Raw genomic sequence first — 23,099 nt, forward strand, 5'->3', positions numbered from 1 at the left:
AGGAAAGTATTGGTTCGCAAAGTTATTTAACATTTCACGGTATAATAACATTGTTATTTTTTAAATTTGTTATTATTGTAGGTAAAGGACTGATAGTAACAAGAGTTTTTGCCAAGTGAAACCTATACTTAATTCTGCATCACAAGTCTAATTCTTACTGCCAAAATGAAAAGTCTTCTCTGAAAATATCTTTAACTTATACTTGGTATGCTTTCTAACAGAGAAAAATGGTTCTTTGGAAAGACACACCCACCGAAAAATCTATAACCTGTGCAAAAATAACATAAAATGCACTTCTAGAGGATCATTTTTGCTTCAATTTGTTCCCTGATTATCATATTATATAGCAATAGATAGACACAGAACATTTCATAATTCTTTTCTGGAAAATCAGGAGTATATTAACTCAAATTTCAGCACATAATTATTCAAATAAAATTTTAATGATTTCAGTTCAATACAACTGAAAATGTAGTGTCAATAAAGGGCATTTCCTGCTAAATTTCAAATTACAGGTTGTGGGCCATTTCCCAGCAGAAGCATCACATCCTACTGAGCATTCAGCTGCTAACTAAGGTGACTGACAGCATCATGGCAGAAGGTGGGGAAAAACAATGATCAGCTCACAGAATTTGGTTAAGAAAGGAAAGAAACAAAAAACAATGCAAATAATAATTAAAGTAGCTACAGATATTAGTAAAATAAAAATACAACCCCAAATATCCATCTCTTAAATTACTAGAAAAAAATTACAGGTAAAGTTACAGCAAATACAGTCTCTACAGATTTGGGTAACTTTATTTGCATTTTATAGTGATTTTTAAGCCCTATATCCAATGAAACCATTTTAAAAAGCTCTATGAGGAATGGAAATTTAGATGTCTATTACACTTTTCTTTAAAAAAAAAAACAGGCTTAAATTTCTGAATGAGCAAGACTGACTTTTGCAGGCAAAGGCCCTGCTTCTCCATGATCTTCAGCTTTAGCTCTAACAACCACAAGAGAAGAAGCTGGATATCTGTTTAGCTTTTGTTCATTCACAAATTCCAAGTCACCATAGATACTCAGCTTCTGCAAGAGAAGATCAACGCACATCAGCAATTTGGATAATTAGGAACCTTTCTGAGTAAGTCTTCAAATAACAATTTAATCTATGAATATTTGTAAAAAAAAAATCCTGTAAACATCCTCAAGAATGAAGAATGCTTTTACTCAAAGTGTTACAGATATGTGATTCAGCTCCCAGTGGATGGTCAAAGAAAACGTCTCCATATGTACCAACTTAAAATACTTAGAAGTACAACAACCGAGTATCAAGAATAATTGCTCAGGTTTAAACGGAGTTAGTGTGGTCATACCAAGAACAGTGATTCTGGATGTTGGATGCCTTAAATGATCAACTCCTTTAAGATCTTAGCTCTCTGACCGAGTGGTCAAGTGATCTGGGGTAAGTTTCTCTGTTACTAAATGTTTTAACTTAACATATTTGGAAAATACGTGCTATTTTATAAGACTATAAGTAGAACAAAGAAGAAATACTTGAACAGTGATAGAAAAGTCTTCATAAACATACAAAAGCTCCTCAAATTATTACTATTATATCCAAGAAGATACTAACACAAAAGAATGAAAGCATAAAACAGAATCAACGCAAATGTCATAAAACTCACTGGAGTATAATGGAAATGTCTAATATCTTTTGAAAGTAGGTCTGTTTAGATGTAGGTCTACCTCCTAAAGGCAGAAAAGCGAAGTGGAAAGTTTTTACTAAGAAATGGATAGATTTTTGCTCTTAACTCATATGGCAACAAATCTCTGAATTCATTAGCTAAAAACTGAAGTGCTGCCATTACTGACAGGGCAACTGACTAGATTATAAAGCAAGAACCGCGCAGAAGTACTTGATATTGAAAAGGTGCTTTGGAAAGATGTGGAATAAAGAGCACCTTCAAGAGTTTAAGTATCTGTTGATACTGATACACGCTACAACACGGATGAACCTTGAACATTATGCTAAGTGAAAGAGGCCAGACACAAGAGACCACGTATTGGTTGTCTATTGCTAGGGGTGGTGGTGGTGCTTGGAAGGAAATAGGGAGTGACTACTAATGAGTACAAGTTTTCTTTTCAGAGTGATGAAAATGTTCTGAAGTGACTGTCCTGATGGTTGCTTACTTGAACATATTTCAGATGTGGTCTGCTCCCTACTGTTTCAAGGCAATAACTATCCTGCAACACTGAGGTGGCTATGTTACTATGGAGAGGAGTCATAAATAACTTATGTTCCAATAATAAAATCAATGAAAAGGCTTTATGAAAGTCAAGTTCTACAATAGGTGGCTTTTGGCCAAGAAAATCTGAATAATTTTTGTAATGCTAAGTTCTAGATTATTTTTATAGTAAACAAAGGAGAAAATAGCAGGGAAGGAGTATTTACACTGAAATATTTTTAAACAAGAAACAAAACATTGATATATATTAAAAATTGTTTATACTGAAAAGAAATCCACTAAAATCGCAATACAACAACAGTTCTGGATGATAAGATGAGCAACTTTTTTTCTGCTTCTTTATATGTACTTTACAAACTTCTACACTAAGTTTATAGTATTTTTATAATAAAAAATATAGTTGAAACAACATTATTACCTAGCCAAAGTGTGGTTTCACATACAAAGTAAAGCCTAAAAGCAGTGACTCCAAATGGCTGTTTTCCACACATTTTTCTAGAAAACATATCTCCTTAGAAAAGTATAGGCTCTTTGAGGGTGTAGCCATAATTTTGATTATTAAGAATAGGAAGAAGAATTCTAGAGAGAGGCAAGAAAGTAACATCCATGTGGCAGATATCTGGAGGGAATGTAACAGCCGCCAACAGGACTCCCCATGTGGTGTGGTATTGATGCCTTGGGCTTTATGATCACTGGGATCTGGGAAGGACATATGTGGACAGTGAGGTGACCCCAAAGTACCTGGAAGTAAGGGGAGAAAATTTCTCACAGAATTAAAACCGTACAATCAAAACAAAATTTATCACAGCAGAGATAACATCTAAAAAGAAGAGAAAGTTCAAGAGTCATCTGAGAGGGAGGGAAAGATGTAACCAAAACAACGAGAGGCACTGATATGTCCAAACAACACCAGAAGAGGAGGTCACTTCCATAAGTCAAGTAAGGAGATGAGAGAGAAAAAACTATGAAATGTCCATCTAAGAACTATTTGGATAGGAGAGAATATGAACATCCTGGCTCAAAAACATGAACCATGCGGTCCCAGTGGTGTCTATCTTCCCAGTGTCAAACAGGGTACACAGAAGATAGGCTCCTGATACGAATCACATAATCAACTCTCCTATTTATGATTCCAGGGTAACTAAAGAAACTTAAGGGTACTGGCTTTGGAGTCAGACTATCTGGATCCACATTCTAGTTCTACCTCTTACTGGTAAGGGACAATGGGGCAATTATACTTTCTCTCTTGCAGTTTTCATATGTAGAAAATGGGGATAATAATAGCAGCCATCTCACAGAGTTAGTGAAAGAACTAAATGAGCTAATTCATATAAAACACTTAAAACAGTTGCCTAGTAGAAAGTGCTCAACATTAGTCAGTAGGCCTGGGAACCAGTTGTGGTGGGTTTATCATGGTAAATTCCACCTGAGGCCAGCCATTCAAGTCTTTCCTGGCAATAACCAGGCCAATCTCTATGTGTGTCTTTCTTTTACAGGGGGCATCCTAGGAGTAAGAGAAGGAATTGGGCTAATGATACAAAGAGGAAGGAATGAAGTGCCACAGAATGGGGGGTCAACAAAGATTTGTTACTATAGGTTTGTAGCTTCACTGCCATGAGGATTTAGAGTGCATTAGGTAGCTCAAAAGAAGTAAGAGGCAAAGGCAATTCTATGTAAGATAGGTAATTTCAGCTTTATCAGGGACAAAAAAATGATTAAAATATGGATGGAGGGCCAGCCCCGTGGCTTAGCGGTTAAGTGCGCGCACTCCGCTACTGGCGGCTCGGGTTCGGATCCCGGGTGTGCACCGACGCACCACTTCTCCGGCCATGCTGAGGCCGCATCCCACATACAGCAACTAGAAGGATGTGCAACTGTGACATACAACTATCTACTGGGGCTTTGGGGGGAAAAAAAAAAGGAGGAGGATTGGCAATAGATGTTAGCTCAGAGCCGGTCTTCCTCAGCAAAAAGAGGAGGATTAGCATGGATGTTAGCTCAGGGCTGATCTTCCTCACAAAAAAAAAAAAAAAAACATATGGATGGACATCAGAACTAAACAAGAACACAAGTGCTAATGCAGCAAGAGGATGTCATCAGTACACTCATATCATAAACAGTTGAGTTTTATAGAAATTTACCCATTCTTTAATACTTCCACAATTCAAGGTTCTTCCCAATCCTGTCCAGCTTTATCCATTTGGTTTAATTTCCAAATTTAAGTTCTTTTAACCAGGTCAGTTCCTTACAGTCCCTGCCTGATAGCTTATTCTTGCCTGTATCTGGGAAAATTGTTCACCCTCCTCTCTCTGCTAATCCATACCTTACAACCCATTCTTCAAAGTTCAGGTCAAGACCCTCATCATCTAAAAGCCTTATCTAACAATCCCAGCACATATTCTCTGCTTTCCTTAACACTTTATACGTTTATTATTTGTGCCACTTAAACAACTTATCAGCCATAGGAAAGATGGTATACAGGAAAAAACACAGGAGTTTCGAGTCAAAAGACATGTGCTTAAGTCCAGCCTCAATAATTTCACAGCTGTGCAGTCCTGGGAAGGTTACCTAGACTTTGTAAGCCTGTTTACTTATCTATAAAAGGGATAATAAAACCTGCTGTTGAATACTGCTGGACATGTAAGATAAATGAAAATACTTAAAAAAGTTTTCTTTTTTTTTGGTGAGCAAGATTGGCCCTGAGTTAACATCTGTGCCAATCTTCCTCTATTCTATACGTGGGACACTGCTACAGAATGGCTTAATGAGTGGTGTGTAGGTCCACGCCCAGCATCTGAACCCGCGAATCCCAGGCAGCCGAAGCAGAACACGCAAACTTAACTACTACGCCACTGGGCCAGCCCTACTTTTTAAATTTTAAAGAACTATACAAATGTTAGTTATTAACATTATCCTGTCCCAGTTTCTAGCTGCCTGTATCATATATCATCTTAACAAAAAAATATGAAATATAACATTATCTTAATCATTATTCATGTGTAAATCTTATATTAAAACATATCTTTATAGTCTATTAAGATAAAACTGCTGTTCAAATACCATGCTAGGCACATGCCAACTACTTCTGACTAGATTCTACTAGACACATGCCAACTACTTATTAGTAGATTCTATTTCAATTTCTCTCCTTTCTTCTTTTCTCTCTTTTTCTACTGCACTTTGGAGGCACAAGAGAACTAAAGTTTATTTCAGTTGGATTTGATGTCAACAGACATTATTATCCTATACTTATAACTTTCTTTCCTTGAAAGCCAAGTTGAATCATCAAATTATAGCCTTTTCCCAAAATAAAACTCCTTTACTTTAATAGTTATGTTTCTTGGGCCAGTTAAATTTTAATTACCAAGGAAGTCACAATAGTTTTCCCTCTTTCTCAGGGTTAGATACCAGAACACATTAACTCAAAATCAAACACTCCAGCTTTGCTGCTTCTAAAGCAGCAATTACTCCTTAACATTTGTGGCAATTAATTTAAAATTTTAAGTGATTCTACAAGTCTTCTTTCTTATATATCACCTTAGAAACTGATGTCAACAGGTTCTTTTCAGTCTCAAAGAACCAGTGTTCTCTCGACATGTTACTCAAACGAGCCAACATATATGTCACAGTAGTAAGCATCACAGAAAACTGGAAACAGTGATTCTTGTGCTGCAAAACTGTAATTTTTGTGCGTGCCAACCCCCATTTGTGTGATTAAAACCACCAAATCTTCTCTCACTCTATTAGTAGAGAGGCCTTGTTTTTCTAGTTAAACACATAATGCATTTAAAATGGTAAATCATATGGCTCAGTCTTCAAACGGCCTAAGGGTTAGAATTAAACCTACCTCAGAGGGAACATACTGCTCCACAGCTGTAGCGACAGTTGCACAACAAATCCAGAGCAATACCATCACCGAGAGGACAAGAGTCATGGTTAAAATCCACCCAGAATTACTGAAAAAAATCAACAATTATGTTAAAATTTCATAATATAAGAAATAGCAGATTCTTAATAATTAAAGGCACTCAACCTTACGTATTTAGTTTAACAATACAATTAAAACTTCACGTGTGCTACCTTTAAAACTATTTTTAAAAATATATTTATAAAAGGAAATACTATAATAGCTATTATATTAGGCTGGTATGATGTTTCTTTCCTCCATTTTTCAAGTTTCTGTAATAAGGCTATATCACCTTCATAATTAAAAAAATCAGACATACTGGCGTTCTGCTAAATGTATAAAATTAAGGCAAATTACTGTCAAGGATATTTTTAAATTACTAAATGAGATAAGGCAAATGAAAGTGTCCCATAAATTGTATGCTGTTATATAAATGTCACATATTATTTTACAAGGTATTATGAAGATACTTGCTTTAAGAAAACCCAATATCTCAAAGAGTTAAGGTATAGATAGGTAAATTATAAAACGATCATTTGTTTTATAAAAGAATTCACAACAGGCTTCCTGAGGTTAACTTCTCCAGAACATTTCAAATATTTAATTTGCCACAATTTACTTATATTTCAATTTACAAGAGCACATCTATTAGGAGGCATTCTGTACCCATTACAGCATATCTTAGAGATGTTATATTTTTGTTATGTCATAAAGAGACAGATATATTTTTCTTATGATTAAAATATCCTAAGGTAGAAGGCTAGTTACAAGAATCAGCAACTGGAGTTGTCCATAATTTATCTATCATTTGCCAAACTACAGATTAAGATTCCAAGAACAGAAAAAAGTCAACCTATTTTAAAATATTTAAGAGTCTAATTCTGAAAAACAGTGTAATTAATACAGGTAGTCCAATTTTAACATCTGTACTCATCCAACACTGCCTAATAAAAGATCTGTACTTACCACCACAACCCATTCACTTGAGGGTTTGCCAACACTTGAACATGCTAAGGAAAAGGTATGCACAGTCACTGTCTCCCAGCAATAGAGGTGGACTTTGGAAAATGCATTGCATCTAAAAGCAGGGAACTCCTACATGATGCTTTAAGTATTCTAATTTAGAAAGATAATAGAGTACAAAATATTTTTAAGGGGAAAACATCCAATTTACATATTCTAGCCCTAACCTGGGTACTAACGAATTTCCTTCCATGAAAATGTGAAGGATATATTTGATATCTGGATTCTAGTAACAACTAGTTAAGCCAGAAAACTGGGGCTCATTTTAGCCAATCTGTTTCTTCAACCTCCACAACAAAATAATCCTACAGGTTCTCAACTATCTCCATTATCTTCTGTTCTCCTTGTTCACTGCCCTAGTTCAGGCCTCATAATTTCTTGCCTAGTTTACCAGAGCTCTCCAACCTGGTCCTCTACCCTCACATAGAGCTTCTTCCTGGTACTTACATTTAATTACTTTCCTGCTCCTATCTAGTTCCTGTCTACCTGGTTTGGTCAAATCTCTGACTCTCCTGACTCTCCATACAGACTAATGTACTTTATATATTCAGTAGGAAGCCAGCATAGTTGAAAAAAATAAACAAATACGATACAACTAGCAAAAATCTCTACTCGTCGTTTAAGACTTATTTCTATCTCCTCTGTAAATCCTCCCTTTGAAACCTCTGACAGACTTAGGTATACTCCTTGTACTCTGCATATGAGAGGTATGAGTGTGTGCATGACACACAGCAATCACTCTTGTGTTGTTCATTGTTTGCATGTCTGTTTCTACCATAATAGACCTGAGAACTCCATACAGAGATTGAACATCTTTTCTTAGGTCTCAAGTTTCTAGAACAGTGCCTGGCATATAACAGACTCTCAAAAAAGAAATGGCAAGTGAAGAAATGAGTGTGACTTCAATTTCCATTCTGAAGGCCAAGGGTACCTCCAAGACACTACATGGTATAATAAAAAAAAAAGCACTGTGGTAAGACTCAGAAGACCAGATTCCACTGACTGGCTACGCGACCTTTTATGTAATCATGAAAAAATCATGACCCTTTAGAAAGTAGACAGCTATGGCCGAATAGGATGAGTACAAGATGTAGAATTAGAAAACCCAGGTTTGAATGTTAACACAGTGGATGTATAACCTTGGGGACAGCTGATTCACCTCTCTGATCTACCTACTTATCACAGGGTACTGTTCTAAGAGTCAAATGAGATCACTGAAGGAAAAAAGCAGTTAAAAAAGAATGCTTTTTATTAAAATGTAGGATATTATTATGATAATTCAGCTTTGTGCACACAAACGTCTAAGGATTAAATCTCTAGTTATAAAGTTAGTTGTTTCCTAAATTAAACGTTTATAAACTTACTTTTAAAATACTAGATTTAAAAGAACATAAAATACGAAAAAATGTTAAAGGGTAATAAGTCACCAAGAAGATGCCAGGTAGTGCAGTACTGAGAATAAACTGTAACTTAAGATTAGGTGATTGCTTAGGTTTCATAAAATCATCAAACTGCGACAAAAACCCTAAATACTGGAAAGAGAAAAATAGCCCTTTTTTTGCACAAGCTCAAAAGGCAGGTTTATAAATGAAATAAAGAGAACATTTAAAGTTAAATCCTCATTTTCTCACCCAGTCTTTAAAGATTGTTCAGTATAATGTATTAATTTTTAGTTTCCAATATAACCCTACTGATACCTGATAAAACCTGTCAAGAAACGATTTCTATCGCAAGACGTTACAGGAAGCATGCAGTCTGGACCACCGCAGTGTCACACTTGAGATAGAACAGCCCACTAGAGTAGATACACCGTGAGGGCAAGCACTTGTTTACCGTAGCTCTACTCAAGCGCTCAGTCTGGTATCTGACATAGAGTAGATAACTATTAATAAGCGCTATGGTTCACTGTCTTGCTCTTTTTCTTTTTTGTGGGGGGGACTTATAGGGGGAGGGCTCATCTCAGAACTTCTTGGAGGAGTAGAAGCATGCATACTTTGATAAAACCCTCTTTACCCTCAGAAGGCTTGATGGTCCTTCCTAGGAGGGCATAAGGTACCCATTACCCCTGCCTGCCCACTTCCCCCTGCCATCCTTAAGAATCCTTGGCATCGAGTTGACACTCCTTAGTATAGAATACAAAGCCCTCCCTAATCCATTGCCCTTATCTACCTCCCCTAGCCTTATGTGTGGCCATGCAGATAAAAACAAAAATCTGACCCCCAAACATACTTTAAAGCTTAATTTAAATGTCTGGAGAAGCATATTTTCTTAACATAAATCAAAGAATCCTAATGAGAACAAGAATGCTGGGTTTTTTCTGTTTTTTGGTGAGGAAGACTGGCCCTGAGCTAACATCTGTTGCCAATCCTCCTCTTTTTGCTTGAGGAAGGTTGTGCAAGCCAACATCTGTGCCAGTCTTCCTCTACTTTATATGTGGGACACCACCACAGCATGGCTTGATGAGCGTTGTGTAGGTCTCCACCCAGGATCTGAACCTGAGAACCCCGGGCCACTGAAGTGAAGCACTATGCCACCAGGCCGGCCCCGCAAGAATGCTCTTATACTGTAAAAAAAACTACCTGCTTCAGTTTTATTAAAGTAGTATGTGTATTACCTTTTAAACAAACTAAAATATCCAAAAGTACAAGTTTGGTAGGAAAAAGGTAAAAAAGTTTACTTTTGGGACCGGCCTGGTGGCACAAGCGGTTAAGTGCACACGCTCCACTGCGGCGGCCCGGGGTTCACAAGTTAGGATCCTGGGCGCGCACCGATGCACTGCTTGTCACACCATGCTGTGGCGGCGTCGCATATAAAGTGGAGGAAGATGGGCATGGATGTTAGCCCAGAGCCAGTCTTCCTCACCAAAAAGAGGAGGATTGGCAGAGGTTAGCTCAGGGCCAATCTTTCTCACCAAAAAAAAAAAAGTTTACTTTTGAGCAGCTAATATAATTTTTAAATAATAAAAAGGAATGCATCTCTCTGATACAAGCCAGATTTTATCTCCAAGACACAAAAATAAAGAGAAATACATACAGAGAGAGGCATCTTAAAAAGCCATCACTTTCTCCATCTTCAAGATAGTTCCTGTGTGCTTGTGAATTTCTCATTTGCAGATCTACTGAAATAACAAGGTACAAGTTTATGACATCCTATATTCCAAAAGCTAGTTCTCAAATGACTACTTCTAGATATATACACTGTACAGATATCTGGTTGTTTTCATAAATATAATCTGATACACTTTATAATGAATGCAAGTTCTTCTGGCACATCAAACACCAAATGGATTTCGACCACATTATGGATTTCCTATTTTATTTTCAAATTCTTATTGACATTGATGCTTTCTGTTTAATTACATGTGGGCTTGAATAACAGAATTTGCTTTATTCTACTCTAAAGTTAAAGATGGGTTTATGCTATATGCTGTCACTATCCACCCATCAAAATAATTAGAAAGTTAATTAAATCAGTATCTAAAATAATATATGACCTAATACATCTTACAAGGCAAGCTCAGCTTTAGCTTGATGTTTTATATTCCTATAAGTTAAAATTCACTTCTAGCATAGAAATAAAAACAGAACAGGAACTCATACTTTTGGGGTGGTTTGACTATTTGATTAGTTTATTGGGAAATATCAGAATATTTCATTAGTTCATATTCAAAACATCCCTCAAAGCAAACTAAATGTTTTTAGAATAGGGTTTCTCAAAGTGTGATCCCCAGACCAGCAGCATCAGCAAAATCCGGGAACTTGTTAGAAATGCAAATTCTCAGGTCCTATCCCAGATCCAGTGAATTGGATACTTTGAAGGTGGGGCTCAGAAATCTGTTTTAACAAGCTCTCCAGATCCTAACGCACATTAAAGTTTGAGAACCACTGTTTTACAAATTATTTGTTCACCTTCCATTAGTGTAAAAACAATCACACAACCAATTCTACCACAACCAGATTTGACTGCTAACGTTTTTATCCCAAGCTACTTAAAATAAAACTTACAGGACATTTTGCTTAGCGATGATTCTTTCAAATTTGTAGGCTCCTGCTCCAACTGTGGAGCATACTGGATTTCTGGCTTAGACTAAAATGATAACGAAAGCAATTAAGTCATTTGTACTTCTTAAGCTTTTCTCAGTAGCAAGTTCTATAATACATCATCTGTATAAAAATTTAAATTGAGAAAAAGTAACAGAAGTATGGTATAAAAAATAAAACACATTAACCACAATACATTTTAATTGTACTTCCTAAACATCAGATCCAGTGCCTTGCAAAGAAACAGACAGATTTCTGGCATCATCAAGTATTTAGTCAATGTAACTTCCTGACAACATTAAAAAGAGAGGGAAAAAAAAAAGGACAAATTATAACATACTGCATTAAATATCATACCCTGCAAAAATGAGTTCTAATTCTAGTTGATCAGGAATAATTTAGCAGGCTGACAAAAATTTTTGGCTAAACACATATTATCTCTATTTTTTCTCATCTGAAACATCCCATTCTTCCCTAAGTATGAGTAATTCATAAATTAGAGCTAAATACTCCATACTTCACATTTTCTATATAGCACTAGAGTGGGGGTTTCTCCATCCTAGTTACCCTCAAGTTTACACAAAGAGAGAAGCAGAGCTAATCTCACATCTAATCAGGAATGAATGAGGGCTCCACTCGGAGAGTCAACTTAAGCTTTACCTTAAGTAGCTTTAGGACACAGAACTTACTCATGAGTTTAAAGAGACAGAATTCCTTCTGTACTTTACTTTTTACCAAATTAAGCACAGGGGACCCACAGCTCAGGATAGTGCTAAAAATCACATACTAGCCTTACAGTAAGCTATTTAATTAGCAATAACAATAAAAAAGGTTTAATTTCATTATTACCAGAGATAAAGACAGTGCCACAACATAGTTTGTTGGCTGTAAATTGGAGGAATTCACTGAATTAAAAGGAAGACAGCGTGGTAGGGTGGTATGTGAGCTTTGGAGCTAAGGTAACTTGAGTATGAAGCCTAATTCTGTTTTTTGTTTGTTTTTTTTTTTTTGAAGATTGGCTTTGCACTAACACGTGTTGCCAATCTTCCTCTTTTTTTTTTTTCCCTCCCCAAAGCTCCAGTACATAGTTGTGTATCATAGTCGTAGAGTTGTAGTTCTATATGGGATACCGCCTCAGCATGGCTTGATGAGCAGTGAGTAGGTCCACGCCCAGGATCCGAACCGGCAAAGCCTGGGCCACCAAAGCAGAACGCAAGAACTTAACTGCTACACCACCAGGCTGCCCCCTAATTCTGTTACTAACTGGCAGGGTGACCTTAAACGAATTAGACTTTCAGTTTCCTTATCAATAAAACAGGATAATAATATAACCTCATGAAGGTGTTTGAAAATTTGAGATAATATATGCAAATGCCTAGTACATAAAAACTTTCAAGAAACAGCAGCTATTACTATCACATCCAATGTAAATAATGAGGTAGGAGACAAGTCATCTCTCTAGGAGTCAATATACTTTTCAGCAAGCTCTCTTACAAGATATATGAGGAAAAGCACTATAAACTAAAAATTACATCATATTGCTTTTCTCTAATATCCATGTGACACATATACATGCCACTATTTATATTCAAAGTACGTATATTAATTATTCTTATCTCTCACATCTAGAGGTTTCATTTTATCGATTTAACCACTATAAAATTTAGAAGACTCAGAGTTCTTGCTAGGTAAGGACCAATGGGCTTTAGATAGGCTTCCAATGGGCAGAAGGAAAGGTAAGTCACACTGTCCTGACACCCAATGTTTCCATGTAAGCCAAATAACTAATTATTATTTGATGATAAACATTTGTAAGTGACTGAGTACATGGCTCTATGCCAAGACATTCATTTAAGACATGTACGTTTATTGTTGTTGGCATTTAGGTGAATCTATGAAGCACAGTCATCACCTGGAATATAACTATTTTTCCATCATCAGCTTGAAGATAAAAAGTCCACGAAGAGGTTATGAAGCTCTGTGCAGAGTCCATCACGTCACTCCAGAACGACCTTACCAGAGTCAGAGGGAAGAGGAGATGCATTTTTGGCATCAGGGACATGAGCTTAAAAAAAAAATTAAATCGTAAGAAATAAGTTATCTTTTATATACGTATGTTCAATAGAGCAACATAATCAAGACTCCCCAAATCCTTATTGGGACAGGGTATAAACAATTAAGTGATCCCACCATAATCATTAGCGTAAGAGTAAACTCTCAGTTATCTATGCAAACTAACTATGGTTAAAAACCCAGGGTACTTTTTTTTTTTTTTTTTTTTTTTTTATTTTTCCCCCAAAGCCCCAGGAGATAGTTGTATGTCATAGTTGCACATTCTTCTAGGTGCTGTATGTGGGACGCGGCCTCAGCATGGCCGGAGAAGCAGTGCGTCTGTGCGCGCCCCGGATCCGAACCCGGGCCGCCTGCATCGGAGCGCACGCACTTAACCGCTAAGCCACAGGGCCAGCCCCCCAGGGTACTTTAATTTGCCACCAAACACACTTATAAGCTACCTGTCACCTCTATCAGAATAACAGGCTTTTGAATCAGGTCCAAAAATGTGGAGAATCAAGATTTGATTAAACAAGGATTAGCAAGGCCTCAAGAGGTAGACAGGGAAGGGACAAATCATACTATTCTCATCTTTAATGCTTTCATGTAAAATAAATCATGTTGCAATGAACATCAATGAAAAAGAGGAAGGGAAAAAAATCCATCAAAAGAATACATGCATAAAATGAGAGACATCTGATAACAGGGCAGGGTGAGGGGAATGTTTATGGGCTGAATATATACAGTATGCTACTGACAAGATTTTAACATTACTTGGTATCCTCTCCCCTCCAATTCTGACTTGTTGACTTGTTTAGCAGCAGTGGGCCTCTCTAAGAGCACAAGTGTGGGATACCATTAGCTGAACTTTAGAGATAGCTTTAGCTCTGCTATGTTTCAAAAGAGAGGCATTATGGAGTATTGAGAGCAGTTTTTAGAATCAGATCTGTATTCATGATCCAATTTTCCCACTTAATAGCTGTGAAATCTTTCGTTGATTAATTCACTGAACAAGTACTCACTGAGATTATAAATTTTAAGAGATCAGGGACCACGTGTGCTTTATTCATCAATGTATACTTGTGTTTAATCTGTATAATCTATACACAACGGATGTTTAACATAGGGTGATACGTGTGTACAGGGAGAGGCAGCTAAACCAAACTGGGGTGAGGTGGTTAAGGCGTCACAAAGGAAATGACGCCTGCCCTGAGTCCAGAGGATTCATCAGGCAGATGGGCAGTATAAGGAACAGAGGCATGAAATAACACATCATGTTATAAAAATTAAGAACTGTTCAGTATGTATATGATTAAGGGAAAATAAAAACGGCTCTTAAAAATTAGAAAATATGTTTAATGTTACTTATAATAAGAGAAACACAAATTAAAACTACAATAAAAGTGGTACATTGCCAGAGGCTGGAGGGAGGAAGAAAGGAGAGTGACTGCTAATGGGTATGGGATTTCCTTTGGGGTGATGAAGATATTTTGGAATTAGATACTGATGGTAGTTGCATAACTTGGTGAATATACCAGAAACTACTGAATTGCATATTTAGAAGGGTGAGTTTTATAGCATGTGAATTATATCTCAATTTTAAAAATCAGTAGATTCCATGGAGGGCAATTTTGTTCTATTTCTTGAAATTAAAAATGCATATACCTCTTAACTCAGCAATTCTACTCCTATGATTTTATTCTATAATAAAAATGTGCAAAATATGCAACATCATTTATAAATGAAAAAGATTAGAAATAACCTACATGTCCACAAATAAGGAACTGCTTAAATAAATTATGATACACCCATACAACGGATTATGTTGTACACAAACTTGAGTATACTTTATGTATATGTATATTTTAAAAAAGAAAGAAAACAGGTATCCTTGTATATACATAAAATACCTCTGTATTGGTAACCCTGGCTACATTAAAGGAGGAAAATTGAGTGGCTAAGAGATATAGGGGCAGGAGACTTTTTATTTATTTATTTGTGAGGGAGATCAGCCCTGAGCTAACATCCATGCTAATCTTTTTTTTTTTTTTTTTTGCTGAGGAAGACTGGCTCTCAGCTAACATCTATTGCCAATCCTCCTCCTTTATTTCCCCCAAAGCCCCAGTAGATAGTTGTATGTCATAGTCGCACATCCTTCTAGTTACTGTATGTGGGACGCGGCCCCAGCATGGCCGGAGAAGCGGTGCGTCAGTGCGCGCCTGGGATCCAAACCCGGGCTGCCAGTAGCGGAGCACGCGCACTTAACCGCTAAGCCACGGGGCCGGCCCGGAGACTTTTAACTATATACCCTTTTCACCTTTCGAATTTTATACCACGTGGCTGTATTTCCTACGCAAAAGTTAATAAAATTAAGAAACTTTTCCCAGTATGCTTGGAGTATAGAGTATGAGGGGTGGGGAATTATAAGAGATGACATAGGAGAGGTAATCAGGAGCAGGCTGTGACTGAAATCTGTATATAAGGGGGAGCTACTGAAGTACATAAGATAGCAGAATGATATGATGAGATTTCCATTTAGAAAATAAATATCCAGACACAACTAAAGGATGGACTAGAGGGGGTTAAAATGGGAAAATACTTTGGAAGTTAATTTAGTAATACAGATGAGAAGTGATGATGATCTGAGTTAAGGCAATGGCATTGGGATGGAAAAAAAGGACTCTTAACTATCAATTTCTCTGAGCCTCAGCTTTTTTGCATGCAAAATGGGGATAATACTGTCACTAGACCGTGAGAAAAAAGAAAATAAGATTATGGATGTGCACATATCTTTTAACAGTAAAGCATTATACGCAAGTAATTATTCAATTGACTTTTCCACTTGCAAATATATAATTTGTTTGCTGAAAACTAATTATAAAATACAACACTAAAATAGGATCCAGTGGGCGATAAATATTTCAATACAAGTGAGTGCAATCTAAGCAGGCAATTTTGAAAGGCAGTATTATTTCATACTTGTTCTTGTCTCAGTTCAGCAAATGGCAGCTGACTCTGGCAACCAAGGTGGCAAGCATATTGCTCATCAGATTGGGAATATGCTTCTGTACATGCTGTAAGAGAAAAACAGTCAAATTACAAGAAAAAAAGAGACAGAGAAAGAAAAGGGGAGAGGACAGGAGAGAAGGGATTCGCATTTTATACAGAAATTTCTTATACTTAAAAAGCATTTCGTTAATATGAATTTCCAAATTTGGTAATAGTAGCAAATGTATTATTTTAATAAAACTCCACATCTTCTACATCCCACAAGTCAAACGTTTCAGGTATAAATCTATTAATTACACACTTAGGCTCTGGCTATATGATGACCTTCACATGAGGGGATCCTCAGAGCTAAAGTTTATATAGTAGAATAAACAATGAACTAGCATCCTTAAGTTTTGGCTCATCATTTGCTGGCTGTATATGTGACCTGTGCTGAGCTGTTTAACCTCTCTGACTACTGACTTCTATATGTCTAAAATGTAGATACCACCACCTATTTCATGGGGTTGAACAAAATAATGTATTTTAGTGATTTACACAAATATATGATACTACCGCTAAGAACAAGATCACTAAGTTGAGAAGCAAGGGTATTCACATGCAAAGAAAAATAAAACAAAGCAATCAGTCTAACACCCTAAATCTCTGAGAAAACAGAACTTAGAAAACGTTCTATAGCAGGATTCTAAAGTTGAAATGGATCTCTACCAGATATACTCTCTTCAATTAGTTCACTAGAGCCATTTCTTTATTGTGATATAACACTTCACCACTATAAAAATTTTATTTTCCTTTCCAACCCAGTCATGCATTTATAATATACTTCCCAAAGGTGCTAGATAATAAACTGAACAGCATTATACACATATGAACACGGCCACGTAGGTGACTGAGCCATAAAAAACAAGGTTATATCACAGAGGCTTGATGTAAGTCATGGCATAGCAATAGAGAGAAAGGCACCTCCTGCTACACTGAATAAACAGTGTAATGTAATGAATGAAGAAAATTCCATTATAGTTCTTTAAAAAGTTAAATGTCAATTTTGTCCTGATTACAGGTTTCTTTTATTAAACACATCTCTTTCAGCAAAAGGTAAGAATAGTGGTTTAAGAGATGACAAAGACTCTGGTTACTTCTTTTACTGGCATGACCCACAAAGAATATACTATTAAGTACTGAGTCAAAGGCCTGATTCAGTAAAAAACATGGAGCTAAGTCAACTAGCCTATGATTGAAAGGCTCAGGAAAATTATACTATCCATCAAAAAGCTAGTGATGAATTATGAGAAGGGTAATTACGACCGCATTTGTCCAAACCAAATGCTTGGTTAAACAAAGGTGTCCTATCCATAGTAAAAAATAAACACTGTCTCCACAAACAGATGAAATTTAAAGCCCATGAAATTTCCAGCAGCAGCCACTAAAACTCTAACTTGATAGTAATTAAAATATGCTGGATGACTATTTTAAACAGTATGCTTGTCATTTTCTGAGGAAAACACACAAGCATAACACGATTCAAAGAAAACACCAATGGTACATACTGCTGATGTTATCAGCATAGCATCTTACCCGATTCACATTCCAACTTGGTCCGATTTAAATCAATTCCATCATCCACAAACTGACAAATTGAAAACAGTCTGCAACCTCTCTGACATGCGTACAACTCCTCTTCCTAGGGAGTTCAAGAACAGAGAGGATTACCAAAAAACAGTATTTTTCCCTCAGGGAATAAAAGGTTAGAAAAAAAGCAAAGTTATTAGCGTTTATTATAAACTGTCCAATAAAAGTTTTATAACTAACAGAAAGAAAAATGATAGGAGCCAGGTAATACCCAAGACCTTTGCCATATAAAGAGGTTTTCGTACCTTATTTTAAAAGTGATACTCAAGAAAGAAGCCCAGTGGGTAAAAACATCACTCTTTGCCCATATTCCATGGTAATATTTTGTGGGGAAAAATCGAAAATAAAAATACATAATCAGAACTTTAACAGAGGTAGAAATGAGTAAGCAAGTACCTTAGGACCAATAGCACACTTTTACCACATAAATATTTATACAAATCATCAGGCTTATCAGGAAAAGTACCATGACTTACTTTAGATGGCAAATATTGTCATCAAGTCCCCCACACAGTGAGGTATACATCAATAAAAACGCTCACATGAAAGGATTTTTTAAACTTGGCTTACTTTAACTGAAAACACAAATAACTGCAACAGTGTGATGTATGGGAAAGGCCGCTGGAATCAGCCAGACCTGGATTAGAACCTTTTAGGTGAGCGACCCTGCACAAGTTACTTTACCTATATAGAAGGTACTCAATAAATAGTAGTAGTGTTAATCATAATAAGAGATTTTTAAAATAGAAAACAACAGTTATAGGCATCATTGTATATGTACGGGAGCTCAAGATAGCATCGATTCTTCACTACTGGAAAATGTTAACTGCTTAGTAAGACTAACGACAATGTCTTCAACAGGCTTTTCTTTGATGAGCTACGTATAGTATTTGAAACAAACTAGTACATGTGGGGGAGCCCCCTCAACTTACTGTGTGATCCACTGTGTACAAACTGGCAGGCACCTAATAAGGAAGGAAACAGCATGTGCATATACCAGTTAGCAACCAATGGAATACAAAGGTATGCATTTCTTTCCAGCAGAAGTTTTAGTAAAATTTATGTAGCAGCAACAATCCATTAAGAAGAGATGGCTGCAGTCTAATATTAAACAGGCTTTATTATACAACTTAAAAGGTAGCACATTTTTGGCCCCTCAGCTGGTTGCATTTGTTGTTAAGGTGAAATTGAAAGAATTTTAACAATCATGATAAATTTCATACCCAAGTAGCTTTTGCAGGCTTTGTAAAACAGTGGAAGAATTCTCTTATGTCTTTGGAACACCACATATTTCCTTATATTGCACAGAGGAAGCATGAGCTCGTTAGTATGAGCTATACTGGATGCCATTTCATTTTCAGATATGTTTTCTTTTGTTAAACCAACCCAAGAAGCCCTCCTGTACATTTTCAGAAGAGAGTATGGCATGGTGAAGAGCCTAGGTTCAGGAATCAGCCCTGGTTTGAAGCTTAGCCTCACCACTCTGTACAACCCTGGGCAAGTGACTTAGTCTCTTTTCACCTCAGTTTCCTTAGCTGTAAAACAATGACAATACTTATACATCAATTTTGAATATGATGATTATACATTTTATATCCACAATATCATTAATATTATGCTATACTATCTAATAAATAGTCATAAGATTAATAACATATTTAATGAGCACCCACAATGTGCCAGGTACCATGCTAACACTTGATGTATTATACAACAGAGTAGGCACAGAGTAAGCACTCAATTGGTAGCTATTAAGAATCATATCCTTATTCTAAGTATTTTATGTTCCAGATAATATTATTATTCCAAGTAAATATTTCAAGCCCTATGTCTCCCAAATGACTGGCAAGTTTATATAAAGTGTATCTCCTCTGATTTAGAGCACAAGGAAGTGGTGCTCCCCACCAATCTGAATACCAGCTAAATAATTAGAAGGAACCTCAATGATACTACCTAGAGATTTTATATGCATTTTCTTATCCTGAGCTGAGTCATTAATTATTCTCCCAATATTCAGCATTACTATACTATGCGTACCAAACTGGTTTTATGACATGTAACATAAGAAATAACTATCTGTTGCCATGTGTTGGGCACTGTGTTAATAGTGCCACAGATATTATCTTTAATCTTCACATTAGCTCTGCAAGGTGTGAGGTATTTTGTTTTTACAGCTGACAAAATGAAGTCATGAGAAGTTAAGTGATCAGCAAGGACACACAGATAGTAAAAGTGGAGTTGGAATGGAACCCAGGTTTGCAAGGTTCCAGAGCCCACACTCTGTTTAAAAATGACCAGGCTGGCTCTAATTACCTTTGTTATTAACATGACTTATGTCTCTTGTATTTGGACCCACACAAATTATGCAATTGCACTTCTGAGGAACGTTAAAGGGTAAAATATAATAATTTTTAAATAACTACTTACAAACAGGTAAAGTAATCTACTTTCTTGCAACAAATAATTAATTCTGAAAAAGAGTCATTAAAATGAGACTTCTATCTGCCAGTTACAAACATCAGACCAAGAGAGGCTATGCGAGCTTGTAAATTCATCTAATTTCTTATAACACACACTGCTTTTTCCTGAACTGCAAAGCACAATAATTCGGAGGAGGGCCAACAGAAATCAGTGAAATAAGTAAATTAAGTACTTTTAATGCAACTTTATTAATAGAAGGCAGCACACACAATGTAGCCAGTTTTAGGACTGAATTCCTACTACTCCACTACCTCTTGGCTCTGACCTTGGGCAAGTCACTTAACCTTTCAGAGCCTTAATTTCCTTAATTGTAAAATCCTACTTTGCAGGGTGGTTGTGAGAATTAGGGATAATGGGTGTAAATCTCTCATCATACTGGCTAACAGACAGCAGACAGTTAATAAATTTTAAGTCCAGAGGTCAGCCCCGGTAGCCTAGTAGTTAAGTTCCAGGCTCTGCTTCAGGGGCCTGGGGTTCAGCTTTGGGCACAAACCTACACCACTCCTCTATCAGTGGCCACGCTGTGCCTGGGGCTCACATACAAAACAGAGGAAGATTGGCAACAGATGTTAGTTCAGGGTGAATCTTCCTCAGCAAAAATAAATAAACAAACAAATTTTAAGGCCAGGACATACAGGTAGCCAGATGCTTTAGGTTCCTGGTAAGAAAAGCTTTAACGAATAAAGACTTAGAGATATCACATTGATTGTCAGAAAGTAATGGAAATTACAGAAGTACCTAAAGGTTCCAGAAGTGTTTATCCTTTAGAATTGTTTATTCTCCTAGCATTCTGGTTCATACTGCAAATTTGCTAGGAAAATCTCAAAAAAGTAAAAAAAAAAAACAAAAAAACACACAACCAAACACTACAACGATACAAAATAAGTCTCCGCTCAGTTCCAGGCCAAATCAATATTAATGAATTTCCTCATGCAACCCTGTTAATCATGAGAGGTTTATAAGAAGAGAAGTAATGTGTTTAGGGATAGTATACATTGATTTAACTCTGGAAGTCATAATTTCTCATTTCTCCCTCTTGAGTGCTATAGTAGTCTCTGACTAAAAATTTTAGGATAATGCACTCTGCCACACTTTTTCTCGAAAATTAGCCATCCTCATGCAACGGAAAATCCAGCAGTAAACAGACACGTGCGAAGAGACAGCATTTAGAATTTTTCGTTTCAAAGCCCTGAAAGCACTTGCCAATAAGGAACATCCTAAACTTCACTGGACCTGTCCTCGGGGTCACTTTGTAGTTTGAGAGAACAAAGAGGGCTAGCCACACAGTTACGCAAACAGCATAGAGGAGATGAAGGAAAAACAAGAAAAAAACCAGCAACATCAGCAAAAGCTCTTATAAAGGAAGGCAGTGGGGGAAGGAGAGATATGCCCAAATTATATATGGGGAAGGGTGGAGGAGTGACCACGCAATCTAGAATGTTGAGTAAACAGAGCTCTTAAGAAGCTGAAGAAACAGCTTGAGAAGTAGAATGGAATTAACGGAAAAGCAGCACCGGGGTTGGGGTGGAGGGTCGGCGGGTGGCAGAGAGTGAAAGGGTCACTTCTCTCCATAAGCTGTGACCCCCTCCCCCCCAAGGGCAATCGCATTTCTTTACCCACTCCACGAATTCCCTGTCTTCTGCACGGAATGGTGCAGAAGCTCTTTGAATGCAGAAACCTACTGCTGCTTCTCTAAGCCGTCCCAGTACTAGTGGCAGCGCCCCGCACACATTAATTGCACACAGGCGGAAAGCCCTTCCCGTACGTCTCACAACTCCTGGGGCTGACCTAATACATTTCATACTACAGCGGAATTGTCTGCTTGTCTGACTCCCCAGCAGACTGTGCGCTCCCGGCCCACAGAGGCGCTCAGTAACCATGGGTTTTGAACTACCCTTTTGTGAGCTTGCGTATCTGCTCCTGCTCCCCGCCCCCGCCGTGCTTTATGCTCCTGGAAGGTGAGGACCCCGCATTAATCATCCCTCGGTGTGCTCGTCTCCCCTGCTACCTCGCAAGCTCCCAAAAGGGTCGTGTCTTTCTCATCTCGGTGTCTCCCAGCCTATTACGGGGAAGGTGCCGCACAAACTTCCGGTAATCACAGCAGGAGCGGGGTGCGGGTAGGACGAGGGAAGAAAACAGCAGCTACGCAGGTGGGAGGCAGCGGCTGAAAGGTGGCTTCCACGGCCGGGTTCCCGGGGGCGACAGAGGTGCGGGACAGCGGAGAAGCCGGCGGCCAGGGAAGGGGGGCAGCCCGTTTCGGACGGGCCCTACCTTGGGGTAGGTGTGCAAGGGGTAGGTCAACTGACAGGCCCGGTGGCAGGACGCCGTATCACCCAAGACCGAGTCAAACGCTTCAGCCGACGCGGTTCCCGAGCCCCCGGCCAGGGCCATGGCCAGCAGCAGCAGCGGCGGGAGCCCCAGTTGGGCCCTGACCCAGAGGTTCCCCTTCGGCGCCGCCATTTTGTTTCCCTCTGTCACAACAGCTCAGCTTGTTGCTGTTTTTTCAGAGTTTCCTCCTCCTTCCCGGGCCAGCCCCCTTCCCCACCCACGGGCCGCTGCTTCCGCCTCTGCCGTCTCCTCAGCTCCGCCCCGACCCGCCCGACACTGCCACCTCCTACCCCGGAGTCTGGATCTACGAACTTCTCCTAGGTTGGGGAGAGGAGGTGGATACAACCATCGCGAGTATTAGCGCGAACCGGCACCTCTGACTCCTTCCCTCCGCGGGGT

General features: G+C 37.9%; 1 protein-coding gene across 4 annotated transcripts; it reads right to left on the reverse strand.

The window, feature by feature from the left end:
- Positions 1-424: 424 nt before the first annotated feature.
- TMEM59 (transmembrane protein 59) lies at positions 425-22,928 on the reverse strand. 4 transcript variants are annotated; one of them, XM_058552483.1, is made up of 9 exons: positions 22,644-22,928; positions 18,824-18,856; positions 17,838-17,943; positions 16,233-16,327; positions 13,114-13,266; positions 11,166-11,247; positions 10,195-10,276; positions 6,079-6,187; positions 425-1,071 (listed from the first exon to the last, which is right to left on the reverse strand). In XM_058552483.1, exons 1-9 carry the CDS (start codon positions 22,830-22,832, stop codon positions 916-918), a joined length of 1,005 nt encoding a protein of 334 aa, XP_058408466.1. In that variant the 5' UTR covers positions 22,833-22,928; the 3' UTR covers positions 425-915. The 4 variants fall into 4 exon arrangements, with proteins under 4 accessions (XP_058408466.1, XP_058408465.1, XP_058408468.1 ...); XM_058552482.1 differs by having other exon boundaries at positions 10,195-10,279; XM_058552485.1 differs by lacking the exon at positions 18,824-18,856.
- Between the last annotated feature and the right edge of the window lie 171 nt (positions 22,929-23,099).

This window comes from Diceros bicornis, chromosome 13 (genome assembly GCF_020826845.1).
Source record: "Diceros bicornis minor isolate mBicDic1 chromosome 13, mDicBic1.mat.cur, whole genome shotgun sequence".
Lineage (NCBI taxonomy): Eukaryota > Metazoa > Chordata > Mammalia > Perissodactyla > Rhinocerotidae > Diceros > Diceros bicornis.